At 44.5% G+C, this 27,064-nt stretch overlaps 2 protein-coding genes across 2 annotated transcripts in view; one reads left to right on the forward strand and one right to left on the reverse strand.

Annotated features, from left to right (window-relative positions):
• Positions 1–27,064, forward strand: part of LOC139216276 (NACHT, LRR and PYD domains-containing protein 12-like) — a 169,793-nt gene that overhangs the window by 57,054 nt on the left and 85,675 nt on the right. The gene's annotated exons all lie outside the window — the stretch shown is intronic.
• The window catches only part of doc2a (double C2-like domains, alpha), a 47,782-nt gene continuing 22,035 nt past the window's right edge, over positions 1,318–27,064 (reverse strand). The window contains exons 5-10 of the mRNA XM_070847189.1: positions 24,767–24,893; positions 24,562–24,621; positions 9,867–10,093; positions 6,371–6,452; positions 2,749–2,845; positions 1,318–1,454 (exon numbers count right to left, since the gene is read on the reverse strand). Of these exons, the coding sequence (XP_070703290.1) occupies positions 1,318–1,454; positions 2,749–2,845; positions 6,371–6,452; positions 9,867–10,093; positions 24,562–24,621; positions 24,767–24,893 (730 nt within the window). The remainder of the gene's footprint in view (positions 1,455–2,748; positions 2,846–6,370; positions 6,453–9,866; positions 10,094–24,561; positions 24,622–24,766; positions 24,894–27,064) is intronic.

Consider the following 27,064-nt stretch of genomic DNA (forward strand, 5'->3'; position numbering starts at 1 on the left):
ATGACGTGCTACAAATAAAGTTGGCCTTGACTTTTTCAGCGCTCCAACGACGTGGTGAAGCATCAACAAATCTTTTGTTTTTGTTCCGCCATTGCTGTTTTTTTAGCTATTTATTTTCATTTACAAACAAAATGCAGCTTTGCGGAGGATGGCAGCTACTGTGAAAGCATGTAACATACATATATATGACAAGTTGTGGTAGTATGCTAATTAGCTAGCTGGTGATATGCTAATGTTAGCTTCTGTGTATTGCTACTAAATCAAGTTTACTAGCTATTTAAGATAATCGTCCATTAATGTGGTACACATGACGACATAGCCACGTAGCTGGCCACGCTCGGTCGTTTTGTTGCTTTGTGCTGTTGTTTTTGTGCATACTGCAGGGTTCACGGTGAAATTAGCGGTTGTGCGTTAGAAATGTAAAGATGCTTTTGTCCACTTCTGTCTGAACTGAAGATGTATTGCTTCAAATATTACTGTGAATTTAGAAGGAGAACCTGTAAACCGTTAATGTGCCATGTGAGAACAGCAGCTAAGGCAGCGTTCACTTACAAGGATTTCACAGTATATTCTTGCTGATGTGGAGCAGCCTGTGAAACAGTGTTTAAATGAATGGGCGGTAGACCTCACCTCACCAGCTGACCCTCCGTCTACTCAAACTGGTGAAACTCTGGAACTTTTCACCGCCTCTACAACACTTCATACACAAAAACTAAGATTGGACAATGGCAGGAATGAATGAAAAACTACACATATCTGCAGCTCTTCCTGACGTGACGTCGCCCAATCAAAGCCATGACCTTGTCCGACCATCATCCAAACTGCCTGGTGAGTTAAAGTTAAAGTCGTGAAGCTTTCGTTGTGTCTCAGGCAGTTTAGACGGTGTCGTTACTGCTTTATGCAATTTCACTATTTCTTCCTTTTGGCAACTGATTTTTCTTCAAAACACAGCACAGGACGTGATTTACATGACAACTCTGTATGCTGTAGTAGAGAAAAAACATGCAAGTCTGTCGTCTGCAGCCGTGTTTCCATTCAAGCTTTGCGAGCTGCAGCCCTCGTACGTGGAGTCTAACCCTGTTCTGTATGTATCCTGGTGCTGGCTGCAGGTGTGGCGTCGACAAACGTCTTATGATGATGATCAATAATGAAGGCACACCACCATGCTGCTCCAGCTTCACCCTGCCCTCCAACCGTCATGGCAGCCTATTATAATACACATTTCCTCTCAATTACCGCTGATTCCTGTGGGGAAGTTGCTAGAATCCGTCCCATAAGGAGGATCTCTGTGAACCAGGCGATCCACCTGATCAGGTTTTAGTCATGGCTGAGGGTTCGAGGCAGCTCGTTGGTCAGGATGTGCCAGCGCTCCACCCGCCGGCCTTTGTTCTTCAGGCAGTCCATCCAGTGACGGAGAGCGTCGCCCTGAGAGTGACAGCTCAGACAGACGCCACCTGAACAAACAGGAAGTCTCAGTGTCAGTTCACATCAAAGTCTGCACTCTGGTCTCGTTTCATTTGTTTCATGACAAAACAGGAGAGATGATGACAGCAAAAACCGTTTCAGTGTTCATGTGGGCTCCTGACAGTCGTTTTAAAGCAGAACTCCTTTATTTACCTGCTTTGTTACAGCACTGGTGATATGTGGATTTATCTCCTGTACTGGATTACAGTAGCAGTCGATTCTAAAGATGTGGACTGAAGAGGATGTCTCTGGTAAAGATGCTATGAATCCTCTGCAGTCTCTTGTTTTCAGTCTCTGAAGTGAGACAGAGGTAGACCTGTAAGATCATTTTTGTTTAACGGACGTCATATCGTTCTCCTCAAACACACCAGACCCCATTGACAAAAACAGTCATTTTACCTTGCAGAATACAGGAGTTGCTGGTCTGCTGCTGCGTTGATCAGTTTGTTTGTGTTTTTGTGTGACTTTGTGTGTTTTAAAGGGTTAGTTCAGATCCAACAAATAGTTGTGTAAGACACAATAACTCAACCGATCAAGTCAACAGCAGGCCAGCATTCCTGTGTCCTGTTCTCTAAAATCCCTGTTTTAGTGAATGTAGTCTGGTGTGTGTGCAGAGAGCGATATAACGGCTGTTGATCTTCCAGGTCTCTCTCTGTAGGGATCCTTTCCATAATGCTGTCACACACTTAGAATAACACTCTGAGCCTGTTTTAGTTGGTGTAAATGACACCGGAGTTACCCTTTAAGGCGCAAATGTGATTATGTCACATTATTATAATACTTTTGCTTTGGGATGAACACAGCAGTAAATCAAACAGTGCTCAAGATGCTAATCAAGCTGTGGCCAAGAGATGAATTATTAGCAGCCACGAGCGCTCTTTATTTCCATATTTAATAAGAATATTAATAGAACGAGAACCAGACACCGTAACTATTAAAAATAGAGGCGAGCCCAATCAGCAGTACAGATGGCAAAAATGATAAAAATGCAGTAATAATCATAACAAACATACATACAAGCTTCACTGCCGACACTAATGAGCAGCATTAATATTTACAGTGTTGTCTCACAGCTGAATCATGACGATCCTCTCAGAAACACTTCATGTTGTGGTTATTCACTCAGACGCTCTCCACAGAACCGTGAATCATATTGTTTTTGTCTGACACGGTTCAGAGAGGTGTTTCTGGGTTTCCCCTACAGGCCTCAGCAGATTAACTTTCCTGTTCGAATTGAAACTCCCTGAGAGGGTCGGCGACCAGCAGGAGCCGGCAGCGTCTCACCGATGAAGTCGTTGGAGCGTCCCAGGTCGTAGTCCCACACCGTCACCTCCAGCGTCTTGTTGGTCAGCTCCGCCAGGGAGATCTCATAGAAGAACTCCTGCAGAGATCACACACATGCAGAGATACTGATGGGAAACAGAACCCGGGTCTGTGGGGTCCAGCGGTACAAACACCCCTGCAGCATATCCTGCTGTTATTTGGAGGACATTCAAAGTCTGGAGGGATTTTTCTGCCTCTTATTGAACCTTCTTTAAACATGTGTGTTTGTGAGGTGTTTTTAGGGGTTTAAGTCCTCAGTAGGAACCAGTGGGCTTGGAGCCACAGACATGAAGTCAGACTGTCTGATGAAGAATGACTTCAGCAGCAGCAGGGTGTGTTTGAGCATCAGGGACCAGTAAAAACAGTAGTTCTGTGATTTCATGTGCTTGTCAGGAGGAAGTAGAATGACAGCAGCTGAGTTTACATGGATCAGAGGACACCAACACTTCTTTATACAGACTGATACCGACCAATCAGAGGACACCAACACTTCTTTACAGAGACTGATACCGACCAATCAGAGGACACCAACACTTCTTTATAGACTGATACCGACCAATCAGAGGACACCAACACTTCTTTATACAGACTGATACCGACCAATCAGAGGACACCAACACTTCTTTATAGACTGATACCGACCAATCAGAGGACACCAACACTTCTTTATACAGACTGATACCGACCAATCAGAGGACACCAACACTTCTTTATACAGACTGATACCGACCAATCAGAGGACGCTTCTTTATAGACTGATACCGACCAATCAGAGGACGCTTCTTTATAGACTGATACCGACCAATCAGAGGACGCTTCTTTATAGACTGATACCGACCAATCAGAGGACGCTTCTTTATAGACTGATACCGACCAATCAGAGGACGCTTCTTTACAGACTGATACCGACCAATCAGAGGACGCTTCTTTATACAGACTGATACCGACCAATCAGAGGACGCTTCTTTATAGACTGATACCGACCAATCAGAGGACGCTTCTTTATAGACTGATACCGACCAATCAGAGGACGCTTCTTTATAGACTGATACCGACCAATCAGAGGACGCTTCTTTATAGACTGATACCGACCAATCAGAGGACGCTTCTTTACAGACTGATACCGACCAATCAGAGGACGCTTCTTTATAGACTGATACCGACCAATCAGAGGACGCTTCTTTATACAGACTGATACCGACCAATCAGAGGACGCTTCTTTACAGACTGATACCGACCAATCAGAGGACGCTTCTTTATAGACTGATACCGACCAATCAGAGGACGCTTCTTTACACACTGATACCGACCAATCAGAGGACGCTTCTTTACACAGACTGATACCGACCAATCAGAGGACGCTTCTTTACAGACTGATACCGACCAATCAGAGGACGCTTCTTTATACAGACTGATACCGACCAATCAGAGGACGCTTCTTTACAGACTGATACCGACCAATCAGAGGACGCTTCTTTACAGACTGATACCGACCAATCAGAGGACGCTTCTTTATACAGACTGATACCGACCAATCAGAGGACGCTTCTTTACACAGACTGATACCGACCAATCAGAGGACGCTTCTTTACACAGACTGATACCGACCAATCAGAGGACGCTTCTTTACACAGACTGATACCGACCAATCAGAGGACGCTTCTTTACAGACTGATACCGACCAATCAGAGGACGCTTCTTTATAGACTGATACCGACCAATCAGAGGACGCTTCTTTATAGACTGATACCGACCAATCAGAGGACGCTTCTTTACACAGACTGATACCGACCAATCAGAGGACGCTTCTTTACACAGACTGATACCGACCAATCAGAGGACGCTTCTTTACACCGACTGATACCGACCAATCAGAGGACGCTTCTTTACACAGACTGATACCGACCAATCAGAGGACGCTTCTTTACACCGACTGATACCGACCAATCAGAGGACGCTTCTTTACACCGACTGATACCGACCAATCAGAGGACGCTTCTTTACAGACTGATACCGACCAATCAGAGGACGCTTCTTTACACCGACTGATACCGACCAATCAGAGGACGCTTCTTTATAGACTGATACCGACCAATCAGAGGACGCTTCTTTATACAGACTGATACCGACCAATCAGAGGACGCTTCTTTACAGACTGATACCGACCAATCAGAGGACGCTTCTTTATACAGACTGATACCGACCAATCAGAGGACGCTTCTTTACACAGACTGATACCGACCAATCAGAGGACGCTTCTTTACACCGACTGATACCGACCAATCAGAGGACGCTTCTTTACAGACTGATACCGACCAATCAGAGGACGCTTCTTTACACAGACTGATACCGACCAATCAGAGGACGCTTCTTTATAGACTGATACCGACCAATCAGAGGACGCTTCTTTACAGACTGATACCGACCAATCAGAGGACGCTTCTTTATACAGACTGATACCGACCAATCAGAGGACGCTTCTTTACACAGACTGATACCGACCAATCAGAGGACGCTTCTTTACACCGACTGATACCGACCAATCAGAGGACGCTTCTTTACAGACTGATACCGACCAATCAGAGGACGCTTCTTTACAGACTGATACCGACCAATCAGAGGACGCTTCTTTACAGACTGATACCGACCAATCAGAGGACGCTTCTTTACAGACTGATACCGACCAATCAGAGGACGCTTCTTTATAGACTGATACCGACCAATCAGAGGACGCTTCTTTATAGACTGATACCGACCAATCAGAGGACGCTTCTTTACAGACTGACTTGTGGTAAAAAGGTAAAGGTAAAAAGTCTTGGCGCTAAATAGGCTGTTGTGTTCCCAGGAAGACCAGAGAGCAGAGGGGTTACGTGAGATGAAGACCTTCACGCCGAGGCCGGACTGTGATATGAGATATGACCAGATAGAGGGGAACACAGTTTGGACTATCACACCGTTTCACAGAGTGTCACAGAGACTCTGGGCGCCCTGACCTGACTGGAATGGAGATCATGATGGATGGATGAGTGTAGGAGTCAGGAAACCGCTTCCCTCATAAAATGCGGAGGAGATGGTTTATTGGCCCAGTAAACGATCTCGTGAACACAAGAGGACGACGTCTCTGTCCCTTTATTATCTTTGCACGGTTGTAGCCACGAGAATTCCACAACAAGCTGAGCTAAGCTACACCGTCTTTGAATTGTTGGCTCTTTCCTTCAGATGCGTGTGAGCAGGCGGACGGGAGAATCACAGATCCTGTCTTTGAGCTCAAAGGTTGGAACTGAAAGATGAGAATCATAATCGTTACACCCCGATAGTCTTTGCTGATCTAGTTTAAAACTGTATTTAATGAGCTAGAAACCATTTTCTTCTTGTAAATTAGGGAACACAAGTGTTGGTGCTCATGTTTTGTGCAGCAGCAGCAGCACAATAACGTCCGACGTGTCCTCTGGTTCGGCTCGACACTGAGCCAGACTTAAGAAATGCCAGCAGAAGGGGGGGAGGGACTGAGCTGCAGTGGGGCTAGGGGGTCGGCGCTGGACCTGCTGTGGCAGCCTAACGGGGGGCAGCTCTGGGCTCTTACCTCGTTGAATTCAGGGTTGAGGGTCTTCTTCATCACCAATGTTTTGTGCTTGGATTTCTTCTGAATGTCGGGCTTCAGGTATCTGACAGCAAAGAGGAAACAGACGATTGGTTTGTTGACTGGACACAGAAACGAGTCTCACACTTTAACAATGATGTCGTGCTATAGAAGAAGGCTGAATATTTGCATCGTGTGTCGCTGTGAGCGTCATTAGAAAGACATTAATTAGAGAAAACATAATAAATTCAAAGCAGCAGGACAGGAAATGACACGGCGAGCTTCATTAGCGGGACGTGTGAGCGCTCAGTCTCTGCAGGATCGTTCTCAGACTGATGAAACCGTGTAAATCATCGTTAATGAAACAACGATTAATCACATCGAGTCTGCTTTACAGTGCAGCACACACACACACACACACACACACACACACACACACACACACACACACACACACACATAGACACACACACACACACACACACACACACACACACACATAGACACACACACACACACACACAAACACACACACACACACACACACACACAGACACACACATAGACACACACACACACACACACACACACACACACACACACATAGACACACACACACACACAAACACACACACACACACACACACACACACACACACACACACACACACACACACACAGACACACACAGGCTGTGTGTGTTGAGCAGGAAGGGGAAGCCTGAGCTCCACACATCATCATCATCATCATCATCACCATCATCATCATCACTGGCTCTGAGCGGTTATTCGAACACATGACATGAAGACACGAGGAAGGTGAGGAGCAGTCTGGACTCCTCTTCATCACTGTCACGTCTCTCAACAGGAGGAGGGACGGCCGGGGCCCCGTTCCATTTCAGGCCCCCGGTACCCTGGATTTATCTGAGTGGAGGCAACTCTGAGGCCACATTTCTATATTTCTAACATCTGAAACGCCACATGAATGAAAGACTGAATGAATAAATCATCTTGACCGAGAGCTTTCAGCTTCATCTTCACTGACAGTGTTTGGATGAGTGAAATTAGGAAGAACAGAAAAGAAAGATTCGGTTTCCAGGATCAAACGTAGAAACAGAAAAAGCGCCTGACCGAGCAGACGGAGATCAGAATATGTTGTTACACATAATAAGGATAAAAACAAATTATTTGTGTTGTTAGAGAAACAGAAATGCTCTGTAACCTTCCATACAAGCTCTGACTCTGTTTTTATTCCATGTTTTTTAATCAGAATATCAACTGTACATATAAATGTTGATTGAAAGCTTGAACCTGAAAAATAAGGTTTGGCGTCACTTTTTCAGCCCTGAATTGTGTCTGCAAGTGCTGCTTTAAGGTACTTTAAACATATTTAGAGACAACTGTTAGCAGTAAGGCAGGGGAGCCTGAGTGTAGCCTGAGAGGCAAAACCCAGGGCAAAAATTAAACTCTAAGCATTTCTCAGTTAAACATGAAAATAAAATGAGGGTTTGCTGTAAAATGACAATCCGGTGTTTATATTGATATCAGAGATTAAGAGAACCAAAAATCTTTGTATTTGAGAAGCTGAGAGCAGTGAAAAAGTGGAACAGTGGAAGTTATGTCAATCAAATTGATTTTCTATACATTAATTTTCTCTAATTCAAGTCAAGATGTCAAGATAACAGACTTGTCTTATTACGAGGCGCTACTCCTCCACCTCCATCAGCTCACACTGATATTTTATGACTGCAAAAACATTCCAGTTTGCCACTAATTCCACCTTAAATCCTGCTTCTTTATGTTAGAAAAGCACTTTGACTAAAAGCGTCTAATAAGAGTCAGACTGATGCTGCACTGTGAGCTGGAGGTTGGAGACTTATTAGCAAAAAACTGTGACAAATAGACAGACTGTCTGCTTTTATTGTCGTCTTTGTATCTAAGGACACACTGGGAGAGGGGGGGGGTGAAAACTGGACCCTTAAAAGGTTTATTAAAGCGAGCCTGATGTTCACGACTCGGTTTGTATTCTGACAGCGTGCAACAGAAAACTCTCCTGCTCTTCAAAGCCAGCGCTTCCCCGAGGAAACAAGAGCACAGAGGAGTCTTACATCTCCGCCTGGGACGAGCCCCCGCTCACACCTTTTAATTATTATCGCATCATTGATTAGTGAAGTTAATAAGGAGCCTCATTAGTGCTGAAGCTGCTGAGTGAGGTCAGGCCTGGGAGCAGCTGAGGATTAACTTGATGACATTAATATCTCTGCCAAAACATACATTTACACTGTGAATCCACCTGGACACATTTATTCTGCTTTACTTCTCTGCTCGTGTTTCTGTTGCTGTAATTTATTTCAGGACTGGACGATAAAATAGAAAATCTCCTACCAAACAAACTTTAAACCCCATCACAGTTTAATGAATCAGTTTGCCATCAAACCAGGATGGAAAGTCTTAGTTTCAAACCGGTGATTTAATTTAAGATATGTCCGAGAAATTAAAGGCTTTCTCTGGTGTTTCTCCCCCTGGTCCTCTCTGTCCACATCCTGGTGTGTGAGTGACTGGTAGGTAGTAAAAGTGTTGGAACTGGTCCAGTAGATCACCTCAGCCAGCAGACACCAAACGGGCTGCAATGGCTGCAACGTGATCCTTTGGGACAACTGCACCTGATCACAGTAGGTCCACTAAAAGAGCTTGTTTGATCCACTGACAGGCTCAGAGTGTTATTCTAAGTGTGTGACAGCATCATGGAAAGGATCCCTACAGAGAGAGACCTGGAAGATCCTTTTGGTTTAACCACAAACAGCACACACACCAGACTACATTCACTAAAACAGGGATTTTAGAGAACAGGACACAGGAGCTGCTGCTCTGCTGCTGCCTCCATCAGTCAGTGTGTCTGTGTTACTGTGTCACTTTGGTGTTCTAACACAATTTTTCTGTAACACAAACGACCTAATGCAATGAGTTGCTGCCTCATTGCGTTAGGTGCAAAAGTCCCTGCTTTAGTGAATGTAGTCTGGTGTGTGTGCAGAGAGCGATATAGCGGCTGCTTGTGGTTAAACCAAAAGGATCTTCCAGGTCAACACTTTTAGTACCTACCAGTCATTTAGTCACCAGAATATGTACCACTAGGGCCTTTACCCTTTAAAGATTCTTGTAATGTGTAAATCTGTTTTTACTGTTGCTGCCGTCCAATCAAAAGTCAATCAACTGCGTAAACAGGAAGTCATCGTTGCATCACAAGCTGTAATATTTCCGTAAATAGAAATAGTGCCTTTGTAAATGTGTGTGTGACTTGTTTATAAATGTACTCATGTGATGTGTGTGTTAACAGTGACCTGTGCGTTGGAGCAGTTTGGGATGAGGAAAGTTAAACTGGGCTTGTATCCACCCTCTGGTGTGTGTTAGCCCCCAGCTGAGGCGTCTGAGGGCCTCAGCAGCAGAAACTAAAGGATTCAGACCCCAGTGGGGCCGAAGAAGGACGGAAGCTGTCCTCTTACATTTTGACGTAGGGGTCGGAGAACCCGTTGACGTCCATGGCCGCCAGGTGGGCGCAGCGCTTCACGCCCACACAGAGACCCCCGCCGCGGCGAGCCTCTCCACCTCCACCTCCACCTCCTCCTCCTCTTCCTCCGTCTGCGTCCTCCAGGCCGAGAGGAGGCAGAAACTGCAGGGAGAGGAGAAGGCGGCCTCTCTCCTCCAGGCTGTGCAGCTGCTCGTTCTCCCACTGAGGACAAAGACAGGTTCACCACATCAGTTCACCTCAGAGTGACATTCAGCAACATCAGTTTGGCCAGTTCAGTCAACTGGTTTAGATGGATTAGCTTTGGTCAGTTTAGTTTAGATGGATTAATTTCTCAAATTAGTTTAGTCAGATTATTTTGTTAATTTTAGATTAATTTAGACGGATGACTTTGGTCAGATATATTGGGCCAGATTAGTTTAGTTGGATTAGTTTAGTCAGGTTAGTTTGGCTGTGTTAGTTTAGTCAGGTTAGTTTAGTTGTATTAGTTAGTCAGGTTAGTTTGGTTGTGTTAGTTTAGTCAGGTTAGTTTAGTTGTATTAGTTTAGTCAGGTTAGTTTAGTTGTGTTAGTTTAGTCAGGTTAGTTTGGCTGTGTTAGTTTAGTCAGGTTAGTTTGGCTGTGTTAGTTCAGTCAGGTTAGTTTGGCTGTATTAGTTTAGTCAGGTTAGTTTAGTTGTATTAGTTTAGTGAGGTTAGTTTGGCTGTGTTAGTTTAGTCAGGTTAGTTTAGTTGTATTAGTTTAGTCAGGTTAGTTTAGTTGTATTCGTTTAGTCAGGTTAGTTTGGCTGTGTTAGTTTAGTCAGGTTAGTTTGGTTGGACTAGTTTAGTCAGGTTAGTTTAGTTGCATTAGTTTAGTCAGGTTAGTTTGGCTGTGTTAGTTTAGTCAGGTTAGTTTAGTTGTATTCGTTTAGTCAGCTTAGTTTGGCTGTGTTAGTTTAGTCAGGTTAGTTTGGTTGGACTAGTTTAGTCAGGTTAGTTTGGCTGTATTAGTTTAGTCAGGTTAGTTTAGTTGTATTAGTTTAGTCAGGTTAGTTTGGTTGGACTAGTTTAGTCAGGTTAGTTTGGCTGTATTAGTTTAGTCAGGTTAGTTTAGTTGTATTAGTTTAGTCAGGTTAGTTTGGTTGGACTAGTTTAGTCAGGTTAGTTTGTTTGGACTAGTTTAGTCAGGTTAGTTTAGTTGTATTCGTTTAGTCAGGTTAGTTTGGTTGGACTAGTTTAGTCAGGTTAGTTTAGTTGTATTCGTTTAGTCAGGTTAGTTTGGTTGGACTAGTTTAGTCAGGTTAGTTTGTTTGGACTAGTTTAGTCAGGTTAGTTTGGTTGTATTAGTTTAGTCAGGTTAGTTTGTTTGGACTAGTTTAGTCAGGTTAGTTTGGTTGTATTAGTTTAGTCAGGTTAGTTTGTTTGGACTAGTTTAGTCAGGTTAGTTTGGTTGTATTAGTTTAGTCAGGTTAGTTTGTTTGGACTAGGTTAATCAGGTTAGTTTGGTTGGACTAGTTTAGTCAGGTTAGTTTAGTTGTATTAGTTTAGTCAGGGTAGTTTGGTTGGACTAGTTTAGTCAGGTTAGTTTGGTTGGACTAGGTTAATCAGGTTAGTTTAGTTGGACTAGGTTAATCAGGTTAGTTTAGTTGTATTAGTTTAGTCAGGGTAGTTTGGTTGGACTAGGTTAATCAGGTTAGTTTGGTTGGGTTGATCTGATTGACCACTGCAGGCTGCAGCACAGTGAAGATTGAAACCACAGATGAACAGAGAGTCTGGTTCTGGTTCTGTCTTCGTTGGGACTCTGACAGCAGCTCCTTCGTGCCTCTGGTGTGTTTGTGCTTTTGCTTCAGGTGCTTCAAACTGAATGTATTTCAACACATTAGGGTCCTTCCCTGAGGAGTGAGTGTGAGTGTGTGTGTGTGTGTGTGTGTGTGTGTGTGAGTGTGTGTGTGTGTGTGTGTGTGTGTGTGTGTGTGTGTGTACACTCTCTGTGGGTGCTGTGCTAGTTGTTGTCAGACTGCTCTCCCTGTGGGTGAGGCTCAGATTACAGTGCCACTTCGTCCTGCTTCACTTCCTCATCTGATTGGTTGAGTGTGATTTCCCCGTGTTTCTGTCACAGCTGATCAGACGTTCAGTATTATCACCGCTAACTGGAAACGATAGAGGCAGAGACGAGGACAGAATTAGATCCATCCAGTGATCCATCATCCAATTTCTGTGTAAGAGTTTGAGCGTACAGGTAGAGCTGAGAGGCATGACTGAAGGTGTCGGCCGTGACTGGATAATGAAGGTATTACTGGATATCTGCGTTCAGCTTCATCTGAACACAGACCAGGAGTTTGGGGGGGGGAGTCGAGCCTTTTCGGTGCAGCTATAATCCCATTTTCTACTGATGAGCTGGAAATTTAATTTCATCCCAAAATGTTCCCAGGAAGATGAGATCAGGTGAGCAACAAGCTGTGATGAAGCAGCCATTGGGATCCTTAACCCTTTGAGGGTCTTCAGCACTTTCTAGTGTGTTATGATTTTTATTTTTAGCATATTTTATCAGTTTTTCATGCATATTGCTTAGAATTTTGCAAGATGGTGAATTTTTCAGAGCTCTCAATTTTTTTCATGTATTTTTTGTGTATTTTAGACCATAAAATGATGCGCATCATGACAAAAACATGGCAATTTAAGGGTTAATTTTTTAAAAAACAAATTAAAATTTGATATGTATGATTAGGGCTGATGCTGGTCTAAAAAACTATTTAAAAAAAATTTAAAAAAAAGAAAGATTTTTAACATTTTTATGGCTTGTTTTTATGCATACACATTTATGTGTGTAAGGATCTTTAACGTGATTATTTCTGAGGACCTTCAAGGGGTTAACTGAGGTACTGATACACCATGTATTCTTATATATTATTAACACTGACACACTGACTAACTAGTTATTTAACCACCCCTTGGTGACCAGCTGGCTGTTATGGTTGGTACCAGTGGATGCTGAGGGGCTGGTTCACCATCACACACACCTTAACTCTGGCAACACCTTCCCCCCCACCCATGGCACCCCTGGTGGCGCCACTGTACAGCGTGTTGTCACGATGTTTTGTGCAGCTCGTAAAATGTTATTTAATGATGTCAGCAACTAACAGCATGGACGTACAACATGAAGGACGGAGAATCAATACTCCATCAATTATAGTTTTTATTTTAGACAGAAACATGCTAACATGACGGGGGCGGGGGCTGCCCACACGCTGTCTGTTTTCATGGACCCAAAATGACCCCAAAATGTCCTGACAACGATCCAGTGAGTCCTCCACCGTGATTGTTGTGTCCGACCAACAGTCCAAAGACCAACGTCACTAAAAACACATTCAGATGATTCAAAGCATTCAAAGGAGAAGCAGGAAACCTCCAGATGAGAGAAGCTGCAACCAGGAAATGTTTTTCCAGGAAAAATGGCTCCAACCATCCGGCTCACCTCTGTCATGTCTGATTAATGGACTGACGGGTTCAGCTGGACGTTGGTAATCTGAATATGTGGGTGACCGAAGCTGTCAGATAGATGCAGCGCAGTAAAAAGTTCCTCCAAAGTGAGCTGCAGAACAGGACTGGAGTAAATGTGCTTCGATTCACAAACCACCTCCACCTCCTCTGATGGTGTTCATTAAAACTCATCCCACTGCAGCTCTTTGGTTTGATCTTCCTGGTCGTGACACAGCAGACGGTGGGAAGATCGATAGCTTAATCCTCCATCTTTGTCTCGCCCACTCCCCCCTCCGCCTCCTGTGGCGAGGGTTCCTGTCTCTATTAGTCTCTCTCCTCTGCTAACTCACCCCGTCACCCCACCGACGCTCATTACAGACAGCTCACAGTTTACCTCCTGCATCGCTCACTTTGATCAGCTCACTCTCCTTCACACTTTGACCTTTCACTGGGCTGTAATAAACACCCCAAAGCTTTAGGTTTAATCTGTTTCAGGTGAGAGGGAAAAGATTATTAAAGTCATTTGTATTTTGTGCTTCCTACAAATTCAGTCGGCGTTCAGCTTCTTCCCACCATCCTTCACAATAAATCTGCAGCTAAGAAAGGAAAAAAAGGTCAGAGAATAAGCAGATCGATGGCTTCTACAGCTGGAGTCAGCAGGATTTCTCTCCCGCCCACCTCCAACTGGTGGGAGAGGCACTTTGTAGATGAACTGTGCGCTGGATGAGATTTCAGCTCAATAGCATTTACAAAGTGAAGCTCTCTGGATGGAGTGAAATAAGCACCAGCTCCAATCCACACTTCAATAAACATGTTTCCCTGCTGGAGGAAATGTCATCAGGCTGCACCTTCATGCTCCAGGCGAGCGGCTGACGGACGGCTGAGAGCTCCGTCCTCCTGTTTGAAGCTCCAGCGATCATCCACAGCTCAGCTTTCACTGTCAGGACGTTTGAATTTAAAGTCCGCTCACTGGGAGGAAGCTCACACACACACGGGTCTAAAAGCTGTTTTCTGTTTCCGACGGAGGCCAACGCTGGTTTACAGTGCTGGAGAAGTACTCTGATGCTTTATTAAAGCTTTATGTGGATGTCCAACAAGGGCAGAAAGGGTAATATGGGTGTCTCCAAACCCTGCCCACCCCCTCTACGCTCCTGCTTGGGCTTGAGACGGACCTAAAGGACCGCTGGGAGAGCACGGTTTAGAAATACTCCACAAGTGAAAAACCTAAATCAGGCCCCAGGGGCCGATCACACCAACTGGTCTTTACTAAGCCTGGTCCTAACTGCCTAACTACTGTCTTTAGGCTGGACTTTAAGTCGGTTGCTGGTGTTACGGCTGCTGTCTAGCAACAGGTGGTGCAAGGACACATCGTTAACAGTCTCCTGCTGTCCTGCTAATTTTGTTGCTGATAATTTCTCATTTGCAACAACAGAGGACAAGAAAATGTAATTTCATGGACTTTCAAGTAATGAACAGAGCTGTACAGCAGCACAGACCACCCTGACAGCCAGCAGCCCGCCGCTATGACAAATAAGACAAACACGCACACACGAGGCGATGAGTTAAAAGGAAACTGATTAAAGTATTAAAACGGGCTCATGTGATGTGGCTCTGCTGTGTGCAGTGATCTGTCCTCATCAGTGTCTCCACAGTGGACGCTCATTTCTGTCCCCCTCTGCTCCCTTCACTCCTTCGGCCCAGGACGCTCTCCTCCTTCTGATCACCGCACTTTAATCCTTTAACCTTTTTGTGACGGTGGTGGACACAGCTGACGGCGCTGCGCTGCGGTCCGACTCAAACTGAAACAGATCTCTGCTGCAGAATCTGAACCTCTCATAGCTCCTCATCACTGTGAATGTCTAACGGGTGAACACCAGACGTTGGATTGGTCCCCACATCGTGAACAATAAGACAACCATTCAAACAGTTTCTTTGGTTGTACTTCCACTTCAATTGACATTTGTTGATTTGAGTACATTTTAATGCCCAATAATTACAGACGTTGGGGGACTGAGGCTGCGTGTTGGACATATTGTGAGCTACTATACATTTGTTTAATCAGAATTCTGAACTTTTTTGTGAGGGTGCAAAGAACACATTCAATCATAGCTGTTAAAAAAAGTGAGGAGGAAAAGAGTTGATTGCTGAAAAGTCAAGCAAACTGATTTATATCCCCAATATCGCTGGAGACATAATGAATTTGACCAAACGGAGCTGTCCTCCATAATTCCACAGTGAGAAACTGATTTGCTGTTTGTTGTTTACAGCTGGCTGCTCTCTGATCAGCCTGCACACAGAAACAAAAGACTGAAGGTGAGTCATTAACTAAAGCTCCTGCTTGTCACCACACCGAGGTCGATGGGCTGAAAACACCGGAGGGATTTCTGGGGCAGTAAAACATCTCCCCTGCGCCCCTCTTTGTTAAAACACCTGTATGACTGCTGAGGTGAGGGCAGGCGGCTAATGAGCCTACGACGGGTTAAAGAACACAGCAACAAGAAGCTTAGCCGTGCCTGCATCACGCTCTCCACATGAATCTAAACTAATCTCTAAAGGCGTCTAATTGGACTCTGAAGTCTTATTTTCTTCAAAGAAGCGACAAAATTAGCTGATGGGACGCCGCGGGTGATGGTTGCCATTTTGAATCGCCTGGTAATGGTGACTGTTGTCATGGAAACACCATTTTTTTATTCACAAAACATCAGAAACAGATGTTGAATTAAAAGGTTTTAACAACAAAGACAAATATAAAGCCGTGGCCTTGTTCAAAATCAGGACCAAAGAAAAGTAAGAAGAAAACCAAGTAATGACAAGCAAGTCCAATGACCCCAGGTCCAAGTTAAGACCAACGAGTCCACGTAAAGGCCAACAAACCCTGATTCATGACCTACAGGGGCAAAGTCATGACCTATAAGATCCAAGTCAAAACCTAAATCAAGACCAACAATTCCCAAAGGAGGTCCAACGAATCCAAGTAAAATCCAACAAACCCTGAATCATGATCAACAGGACCCAAGTCCTGACCAGTGAGTTCAACATCAAGACTTAATCATGACCAACAAGTCTCAGGTTAAGACAAAAATAAAGACCAACAAGTCCCAAGTAAAGAGTAACAAGCCAACAAGACCCATGTCATGACCAGTAAGACCCAAGACATGTCCCAAGTCCAGATAAAGACCAACAAGTGACAAACAGGAGCCAAGTCATGACCAACAAGTCCAAAGTCAAGACCTAAATCAAGACCAATAATTCCCAAGTAAGACCCACTGAGTCCAAGTGCATGCAAACAAACCCCAAATCATGACCAATGAGTTCAACATCAAGATCCAAATCATGACCGACAAGTCTCAGGTTAATACCTAGACAAGGACCAACAAGTCCAAAGTAAAGACTAACAAACCCCAAATCATGATGAACAGTCAAGTCATGACCGATGACTTCTGAGTCAAGACCTCAATCATAACCAACAAGTCTCAGGTTAAGACTTAAAACATGACCAACAAGTCCCAAGTAAGGCCCAACGAGTCCAATAAAGGCCAATAACACCCAAGTCACGACAGAGTGAGTTCCAAGTCTAGACCTAAATCTAGACCAGCCAGTCCCAAGTCAAGAACCTCATTGAGACCAAATGACTCACTGAAAGTTGTTTTTCACCAATTCTAAAACTCTTTACAGCAGAAATTCAGAGAAAGTGATCTTGTACACCAAACACAACCCTTTTAAAAGCTACAAATCAGGAAGGAAGAGATAAGACAGGCCCATTACCCCGTCCCTGTGGATGTGGTTTGGTAAATGGACGTAACAGACCAACAACAGAACATCCAACGCAGTCCTGAGGTGCATGAGGACTTCCTGTCACGGTGAGACTTTCTAACATGCTATTCAGAGACTCCCAGAGGTCTTTAAGAGGCCGAGGAGTCGTCAAGACAAATGAGAAGTAGCTTCATCTCATGATGGTTTAATTGACTGGAAATGATCCCAGTTAGAGAGCATATAATAAGGACTCATTCAGATAATGGGTTTCACTCCACTCTGCCGCTGCTGTCTGCCCACAGGGGGAGGAGGAGGTGTGAACTGATGACAACAGAAGTCCCTGAATGGGAAAAAGGGGCTGAAAATTAGGATGTGAAATAGACAGACAACCCGTATGTGGGAGCCCAGACTGATGTGGCTCACATTCCTTTCTTTAATAATGAGGTTAATTAGATTTTGAATATTTTGGGATTTACTCTTCTTTCAGATGGATATCAATGGGGCATGGTTAGCCTAGCTTAGCATAAAGACTGGAAGCAGAGGGAAACATGTATTTTGTTGGTTTAATTTGTAAACAAACGAAAACGTTCCTATTTCAGTTGTGTGTAGTCGTCATAAGTCGCCCCCGCCTTATTGTAAAGTTGGGGTGAATTTCTGTCCTATATGTATGATGTAATGCCCGACGAGGTGTCCATTATCAGAAATGAATGCGGAGGCATTGAAACGTCCGACGGTCAATTGCAAAAGAGAAAAAAATAAAGACCATTCATTTATATTTTCATGTGTTTTACAACCAAAATCTTATTGTTGATTGATAATCGTGGATCGTTGTAGGATTGATTGTAGGATTGATTGTAGGAATGATTGTAGCTCCCAACATGGCTGCTGTGAAAAGATGTGTTATGATGCAGTAGGGAACTTTTACATGTTGTAACCGACTCAAGTCCAAACTTAAAGGGTAACTTTGGTGTTTTAAAGAATTAGTTTGAATTCAACACAATATTTTTGTAACACAAACAAACTAACTGATCAAGGCAGAGGTAGATCAGCATCTCCTATGTTCACAGATGTAAAATGAATGTCAATGGAGTCCGGTGGCTTTGAAGTCGGCTGCCGTCCCAGGATCCACTGTTGTAATATACACTGACCAGTCTGTCTTCTGTTCAGAGAAGTGTTCAAAATAACGCCGCCTTCCTCCTTTTTGTCAACACTTTTAAGATAGCAGACGTCTTGTCTTGTTGATGGACAAAACCCCAGTGCTAGCTCCTCGCCTGACGGGTCCAACCAGGGTGAGCATGGAAGTTCTGGTCGTGCACAGAAGCTGATTAAAACATGTGCTGTGTTGTATAATAAACATTTACACATACAGTGTGTTGTCGTTTTGAGGTTGCCAGGTTTGGTGCCTTTAGAGACAAATAAAAACCAAAACCTGTCCTCAGCGACCAAATCTGACAATCTGGCAACCCCCCAAAAACCACATTATAACCACAACACACAAGGTGAATCATGTTAATCACTCAGTTTTAGAGGTGTCGGCCCCCCCGCTGGAGTGATATCCATCCGTACAGAAAGAGAATCTGATGATTTCCCAAAACTATTCCATCAGCTGAAAGACTTGAGGACCCAAGCAGTTGAAAAACAAATCAGAAGCTGGAGGAGCCATCAATGGTGGTGTGTAGTTCGACATGAAACACACACACACACACAGGCCTGTAGCACGGACCCTGATCAATGTTTAATAAATCAATTTGCCCGTGACTCTGAGACCTCCTCGGTGCTCATGTGTTATTTCAGGTATTAGGCCAAGATAACGTCCAGGTGTGCTGATGCTCCTTCTCTATTATTTGAACCCTGAGCTCAGGCGGTTTCCACCTAATCCCTCCTAAACTGCCATCTCAGCTCGGTGTGGCCTCTGGAAATGAAAAAAGCCCATAAACAGCCAGCTGTGGGACACTTGAAGGACCTTGAATCCCCCGGGCGGTTTATAAGGGCGCTGGACTGAGCTGTCATCTGTGTGTGTAACCTGTGATGTAGACAGGACAGCTATGGGTCCAAAACTATGGTTTAAGTTAATCTCTTAAGTGAATCTGTATTCCTGGTGTCAGATGCTCCCCATGCAGGCTTGAATCATGGTGGTTTGACCTCACACAGAGAACAGCAGCTCCTTTTAGCTCTGGTTCATGCCAGTTTGAACCGATTCCAACTGTGACACACACAGTAACAACCAAAGACACTTCTCAAACCCTCAGACTGACGAGGAGAAACAACGGCCCACATCACCTGTGGTCGCTCTGCATCTCTTCACAAACAGGTTACAGGTTAACCATAATCACAAGAGCAGTAACTCCAGTGGTGCTTTCCTACAGTCTGAATGTGTCTTCAGTGGGCAAGAACTAGTCTAACATGGATTTTGTTATAATTGTACTTAACATCTCAATAATAAACTTCCCTTTCAATGAATCCTTGGTTTATCGTCTTCATTTTCATCATCACTGTCACCGTCGCCACTGTTTTTGACAGTCTGATTAATAATAATGTTTGTGTCCATCTGATGACTGGAAGTTCAATATTCTCTCTCTCTTTTAGCTCTGTTTTTGGTCTCCACCACCTCCTAGTGGGAAATATCTGGCTTTTTAGCTGCTAAATGCTCCTCTGTGTTCACCAGCTGTGTCACCCTGCTGTCTGCTGCTGAGCCGGTCAGGTTCTGTGGCTTCTCACAGGTTTTTACTCTATGAGCGCCGTGGGAGCGAACCAGAGAGGGGAAGCTTTGGTCGGACGGATAAACAAAGAGATGAAAGTCGCTATGAAGCTCCGAGGGGAGCTGCAGATTCAGATGGTAACTCACCAAAGACACAGACACACTGTCAGCTCGTACACTGGTATCCATAATTCAGCTTCTTTCTCATCTGTTTTTGTGTGACAGTGGTATCATAACTCATCCTGCTCCTGCACATTAGGACTTTTCCCTTCTTGAAATCGACATGTTTAGCCCCAATAATCCATCATAATCTTCTTGGGAAGTATTATTATGCTTTAATTAAAAATAGCCTAATAAAACATCATGTGTTTTGTGGTTTCCCACTGTCTTGTGCACCGTTCTACTCTCCCTTCTGTCTCTTGTATACTGCGAGGCTTTAAATAAAGCTTGGATGACACGTCTTTACATCCACACACTGAACTGTGAGTGCAGCAGGGGAGAGAAGTTTCTTGCAAAGTATTGGGGACAGAAAGAAAGTCCTCGTCTTCGTCACTCTCCGTTCCCTGCAGACCACGTGGACTCCTTCGAACTCCTCTGGACGAGCCGTCATCTGTCACTTCATCTCCATTCTCTTTCTCCTCCAGCTGTCACTCATGAGCAGACAGACGTCTCTCTTGTCCTCATTCGTGATCTCTGACCTGGTCCTCGCTTCGATAACATCGGCTCCTGTTATCCGAGGAGGCTGCAGGGTGAGAGCAGATCTCCACTGTCTCTCACCTTCCCCTCCACCACGCCTCACAGTAAATATTGTACTTTTGACTGCGCTGCGTCTGTCTGGCAGCTTCAGTTACAGATCACAGCTCTTCCTGTCCAGTGAAGAGTTCCTTTATGTTTCAGAGCCTCTTGGATCAGCTGGAAAATTCATCGTCACAGGCTGGTTTTCTTTTTGGGGATACGAGGTTCCCCCAGGACAGTGATGCTACAAACGTGTGACGATCTCATGTCCCATGATGCTTTGCTGTATTTTAAACTACCGAACAGGATATAAAGTAGATAAACGAACTCAAACCTTAAACATCTACCGTCTGTATTAATGCGGCGGGAAGGTGAATCCACAGACATCAGATAGAACAGGAAACACCTGAACCTGAGTGTTTGAAATACTCTTCACCACACGTGGTATTAGTCCTTCACTGAATGCTGTCAGCAATTCAGACTGTTGATGCTTTAGATTATTCTGCTTATTGCAACAAATTGAGAGTTGAAGTTCATGTTTCCTGCTCTAATTTATGAGAAGGAAACGAGAGAGAGAGAGTTTCAAATGACCACTCAGTTACTGCATGTTACATGAATATTGTGTTGGATCTGAACCCTTTAAAGCACCAAAGTCCCACAATAACACAGACACACTGACTGATGGAGGCAGCAGCAGAGCAGCAGCTCCTGTGTCCTGTTCTCTAAAATCCCTGTTTTAGTGAATGTAGTCTGGTGTGTGTGCTGTTTGTGGTTAAACCAAAAGGATCTTCCAGGTCTCTCTCTGTAGGGATCCTTTCCATGATGCTGTCACACACTTAGAATAACACTCTGAGCCTGTCAGTGGATCAAACAAGCTCTTTTAGTGGACCTACTGTGATCAGGTGCAGTTGTCCCAAAGGATCACGTTGCAGCCATTGCAGCCCGTTTGGTGGCTGCTGGCTGAGGTGATCTACTGGACCAGTTCCAACACTTTTACTACCTACCAGTCATTTAAACACCAGGATGTGGACATAGAGGAGCTATTTTTTTAAAATACCAGAGTTCTCCTTTAATCACATCGTGGATCACATCAGGATTATGTGGCCTGCCTCTGGATTAGCACGGTCCTTCACTGAATTATTTCACCGTCATGGCGCGTACACGGGCATTTCCATCCATCCACTGTGCCTAATTAATGACCTTCCCTGGTGACACTACAGCTGCAGCGAGCTGAAGAGGCTCCGCACAGCAGGAAGTCTTTGGTTGAAACCTGACTCAAGTCTGGGTGTGCGGACGTTCACGCTGTCTAATAACAAGTCGCTGTGTGAGATGGCTCTAATGAATTCTTGGATTCAGTTAGTGTCAGACAGCACATGAAGCACTACCACACTCAGTGTGCCAGGAAGAGATTTAGCACGTCCCAGCACAACCAAATGCAGCACACCAAACATTTTCAACGATACTTTCATACGACTCTGAACATTAGCGCTTCAGGTGTTTTGCTGATTTTGTATGTTTATACTTCTGTATGTGTGTTTTCTCCACTACCGGCTGGTAACACCCGCTCACATGTATTGTTTAGATTTCTTTCATGCCTGTTGGAGTGATTTATGAGAGATAAATAACCAGTCAACAAAATACCAGGTCGTCCTGCTGCATCTGTTCTGACCCACAATCCTCTGCTCAGAGACTTGTCATGTCCGCAGAGAGAGCGCAGACAGATGACAGAGCATCGACGGGGCGAGGACGGGCAGAGCACAGGGTCAAAGTTCAGGCTGCACTGTCATGATGTAGTAGTCTGTCCCAACTGTACGCACACTGCATGCAGAAGTACGCTCTCCCAGTAATACTACAGTGTGGTGTAGTAATACTGCACTCAAAGTACTACTTAATGAAAAGTATTAGTATCAAAATATAGTTTAAGCACCTAAATCAGAAGTACTAATGATGCTGAATATTATGCACTATGTCAGGATTCAGTTATCAGTCATTCATGTGTTCGTCACTGGTAAAGGTTCAGCTCATTTTAATGACTTTATACAATTTAATCATCAATAATTCAGCATAGTTTTTGGTGGATTCGTGTCTTGACCTGCTCCTGCTCTCCCTCTCACCTTCCCTGGTTGTGTTTTGTTTTACCTAGTCTGTGTTTCCTCCTTTATTTTGTAGTCTCGTCCCATTACTTCCTGTCCAGGTGTGTCTGTGATGGTGATCCCTGTTTTTCTGTCACATGTTCTTGGATCCTCACCTGCACGGACCTCCCTTATTTTTCTGTACGTGTTTTTGGTGACTAAAACTCTTGCTGTTTGGGTTCTTCCCCTTTGCTTCGTGCTACTATGTGGGACAGATTAGCTTATATTTTGCATTCTTGCATTGAAGAGCTTTAAAATCACTGCAGTGCAGTAAAAACAGAATATTTCCCTCTGAGATGAAGGAGAAAGTGGCGTTAAAACAGAAACGCTCTGAGTGCAACCAGTGTGAAGTGTCACGGTCTGGTTCTGACTGGGTTTGTCATCATATGAGAACGCCTGGCCAACAACATGAGGTATATGAGGAAGAGTTTTGTGTTTTTTATTCTATTAAAGAATCTAAACTGAAGAGCTGGCCTTGAGTCTGAACTTAGATTTAAATGCACAAATTGTGATTTTAGGAGAATGAACTCGAGCAGTGAAGTGCTGTCAAGTATTTCCACTGGCCACTTGAGTGAAACTTCAGACTGAGGAGGAATGTGTCTGCTCGGACTTTCTTCTTCTACTAATGTACGAGTGGCCTGAAATTCAAATAAGAATGAGAAGAGCCAGAGAACAGGGCACACATCCTGATTTAGACGGAAAAATAAATGTATTTAAAGAGAAAAAGGCCAACTGGAATATCGATCTCTCTCTCTCTTGGTCTCTAATCCTTAATTAGCATCCCAGATAATCCTCTCCATCTCCATCCGACTCCATCTCAGAGGAAGTGGATTCCCTTCATTCATTCATTCATTCATTCATTCATTCTGGGGGTCTTGCAGAGGAGATTTATTTGCCTCCACAACAACAGTCTGAATTCAGAGTGTAAAAATTCTGTGTTCCTCGTTTCAGTCTCACATCTGTGTGAACTTTGATGGACCTTTGTGTCCCAGTTTTCCTTCCTTCAGCATTTACTGCATTTGTTTTCAGCAGATGGCACACGTGTCTATACGGAACATCTCACTGGACTGTAGGGTCGTATGTGTGGCCCGGTCACATGTCACATGAAACCGAGGAACGCTCGCACTGATTGGCTGCCAGCAAAACCAAACAGAACCAGCATTTCCTCAAATATTGAAACCGAAACATGTGACTAACCCTCAAACTGAGACTCTTCAGAACGTGAGCCGTGTGGTTAGTGTTGGTACCATGATGTAGGAGTGCCTGCGGCGGTCAGGCTACAGTTCGTCTCCTAATCAGGGGCAATGAGAAGTGCTGCTGATAGGAGGACGCCTGGTGCATCGGTATGAGGCGCTAAAGGCATGTCGGATATTAACACACAGACACCTGCAGTGAACAACAACGTGTTGGAAATAACGTTATGTTCTTTATAAAATGTGCTGCAAACTAAACATAACGCACACTTTCATCACTTTAATGAAAGTAAACAGGCTCTTTCCCCCAGTCTGGATTCAGTACCGACCTTCATCTGTTCGGGTCTGCTCCAGCCATTAATTGGGCTTTTACTTGAGAGCTATGAGAGATGTGTACTTTAAGGCATGAAAGAGGAGAGGTGGAGCAGCGTGGAGGAGGGTCATGTGATCACGGCTGGTCTGTCTGATTCTGGTGACCCTGCCCCACAGAGGACTGACGTCACCTTTAGATGACTTTTTCCTTGAGTTATTCTGAAAACTACAAAGACGGGACACGTCTGTAAATCATGACCTTATTTCAGAGCTCTGTGCTTGTTTTTATTGGACAGAGAGCAGCAGGGTTTGCATATTCTAAGTGCAGTCCTGCTGATATGAAGTCTGGCTGTGAGTCTGACAGTGTAGACGGATGGACGGACTCTCACCTCTCTTAAGTAGCAGGATATTCCTCGAAGGGCTTCACCCATGGCGGTGGGCGAGGGGAGCTGGGCGGGGACAGACACAGGGAAAATACTTCTGCTTAAAGAGTCACACTTCAGATGGTCAGCTTTAGGGTAAGAGACAGGAGTGTGTGTGTGTGTGTGTGTGTGTGTGTGTGTGTGTGTGTGTGTGTGTGTGTGTGTGTGTTACCGGGGGCGGATGCTCCAGGCAGGTGTGGAAATGTTTCGTCTGGTCGGGTTTCACACGTTTCAGAGGCACCCGGGACTCTCCGATCAACTCATTATGAGTCAGCTTGTCCTCGTCACACACGGTCAACCTGGAGAGGAAAGGAAACAGGAAGCAGGAGAGGAAAGGTGAAAGGAAACAGGAAGCAGGAAGCAGGAGAGAAAAGGTGAGAGGAAGCAGGAAGCAGGAGAGGAAAGGTGAGAGGAAACAGGAAGCAGGAAGCAGGAGAGAAAAGGTGAGAGGAAACAGGAAGCAGGAGAGGAAAGGTGAGAGGAAACAGGAAGCAGGAGAGGAAAGGTGAGAGGAAACAGGAAGCAGGAGAGGAAAGGTGAGAGGAAACAGGAAGCAGGAGAGAAAAGGTGAGAGGAAACAGGAAGCAGGAGAGGAAAGGTGAGAGGAAACAGGAAGCAGGAAGCAGGAGAGGAAAGGTGAGAGGAAACAGGAAGCAGGAAGCAGGAGAGAAAAGGTGAGAGGAAACAGGAAGCAGGAGAGGAAAGGTGAGAGGAAACAGGAAGCAGGAGAGGAAAGGTGAGAGGAAACAGGAGGCAGGAGAGGAAAGGTGAGAGGAAACAGGAAGCCGGGGAAAAGAAAGGAAAAGGGAAGAGAGAAGAGAGGGAATGAGAGGAGAAAAGAAACATAAGGATAAATAAGGAAGGAGAAAGGAGACAGGAGAGGAAACAGGAAAGGAGAGGAGAGAAGAGAGGAGAGGAAAGAAGCAACAGGAGCAGACATGAGGAGGAAAGAAAGGTGAGGATAAATGAAGAAACAGGAAACAGGAAACACCTTAAATAAACATGATTACCACATTTTCTTAGAAATTAGATCAGAGTTTCTTTTGAAGCCTCTTTTAGTTCTATTTGCAGACAGATGTGGACATTTGACTCTGACAGAAACAGAAGTAAGAGCTAAGAAGGAAGACACTTCCTGACAGCGTCTTCATCAGCAGCAGCAGCATCCTCTTCCTCTCCATCCACCTCCTGCTGCTGCTGACGAGCTCTCGACACCACGCAGACAAAGGTCATCGACGTGATGAAGATCAAACTGCAAGCTGCCAGTCACAAAGCGAAATGTCAGATGGTGTTCAGGACGTCCTCCCGCAGCGCTCACATTCGTTACCAGCACAGAGTTACGGGCCATGACGGGAGGAAGAAGGAGGTCTAACCCTTTAAAACACCACAGTCACACTGCTAGAGTACGGCAGCAGGAGACCAGCAGCTCACCTGTTATGTGAGATAAAATTACCATTTTTGTCAATGGAGTCTGGTGGGTGTGAAGAAAGGGATATAACAGTTGTTTGTGGTGAAACAAAAAGGATCTTTATTGTTACGAATAACTCCTTTGGGTGTGTGAATGGATGGTTTGATAGACATTTAATGATCCTTTTGGAAATTTATTATGACTGGAGTTTAGAGCTTTTTGGTTAATTTACATCGAACACGATGTTTGTGCCGTTATATCGCTCTCTGAGCTAAAATCTCTGTTTTAGTGAATGTAGTCTGGTGTGTGTGCTGTTTGTGGTTAAACCAAAAGGATCTTCCAGGTCTCTCTCTGTAGGGATCCTTTCCATGATGCTGTCACACACTTAGAATAACACTCTGAGCCTGTCAGTGGATCAAACAAGCTCTTTTAGTGGACCTACTGTGATCAGGTGCAGTTGTCCCAAAGGATCACGTTGCAGCCATTGCAGCCCGTTTGGTGGCTGCTGGCTGAGGTGATCTACTGGACCAGTTCCAACACTTTTACTACCTACCAGTCACTCAGACACCAGGATGAGGACACAGAGGACCCATGTCTCTAAGTATATTGATGACAATTTGAATATATTTGACGAGTGAGAACAGTTTTGAAGATTCCTGGAACCCGGGGGTTTTCTGGACACTGAGGGCATTTACAAATGCTGGGGTCATTTTTGGAAGGTGAGGAAATTTGTCAGTGAGACTTAAGTTGGTTTGAGTGATACAGTTTGAATAAGTTCAGGGTCCTAATAAGCATAGAGGTCCAAATGAGCATCCTGACAGGTTCAGCAGCAACAAAAACAAACCAGCAGAGAGGAGAGAGCGTGTATCTGTCAGTCTGCACGGCTCGGTCCAGACAAAAGGCCTTTCTGCTCTTCAACAAGTCAGATGAAAGGGGGAAGCGCTCTGTTTGGAGGAAGTGTAGAGCCGATGACAGACGTGTTCAGAAAACAGTGACAACACAGCCAGCAGCTCTGGATTAAAGCACAGACAAACAGCATTTTAAATGTGGAGGTAAACAATGTGA

Source organism: Pempheris klunzingeri, chromosome 17 (genome assembly GCF_042242105.1).
Source record: "Pempheris klunzingeri isolate RE-2024b chromosome 17, fPemKlu1.hap1, whole genome shotgun sequence".
Classification (NCBI taxonomy): Eukaryota; Metazoa; Chordata; class Actinopteri; order Acropomatiformes; family Pempheridae; genus Pempheris; species Pempheris klunzingeri.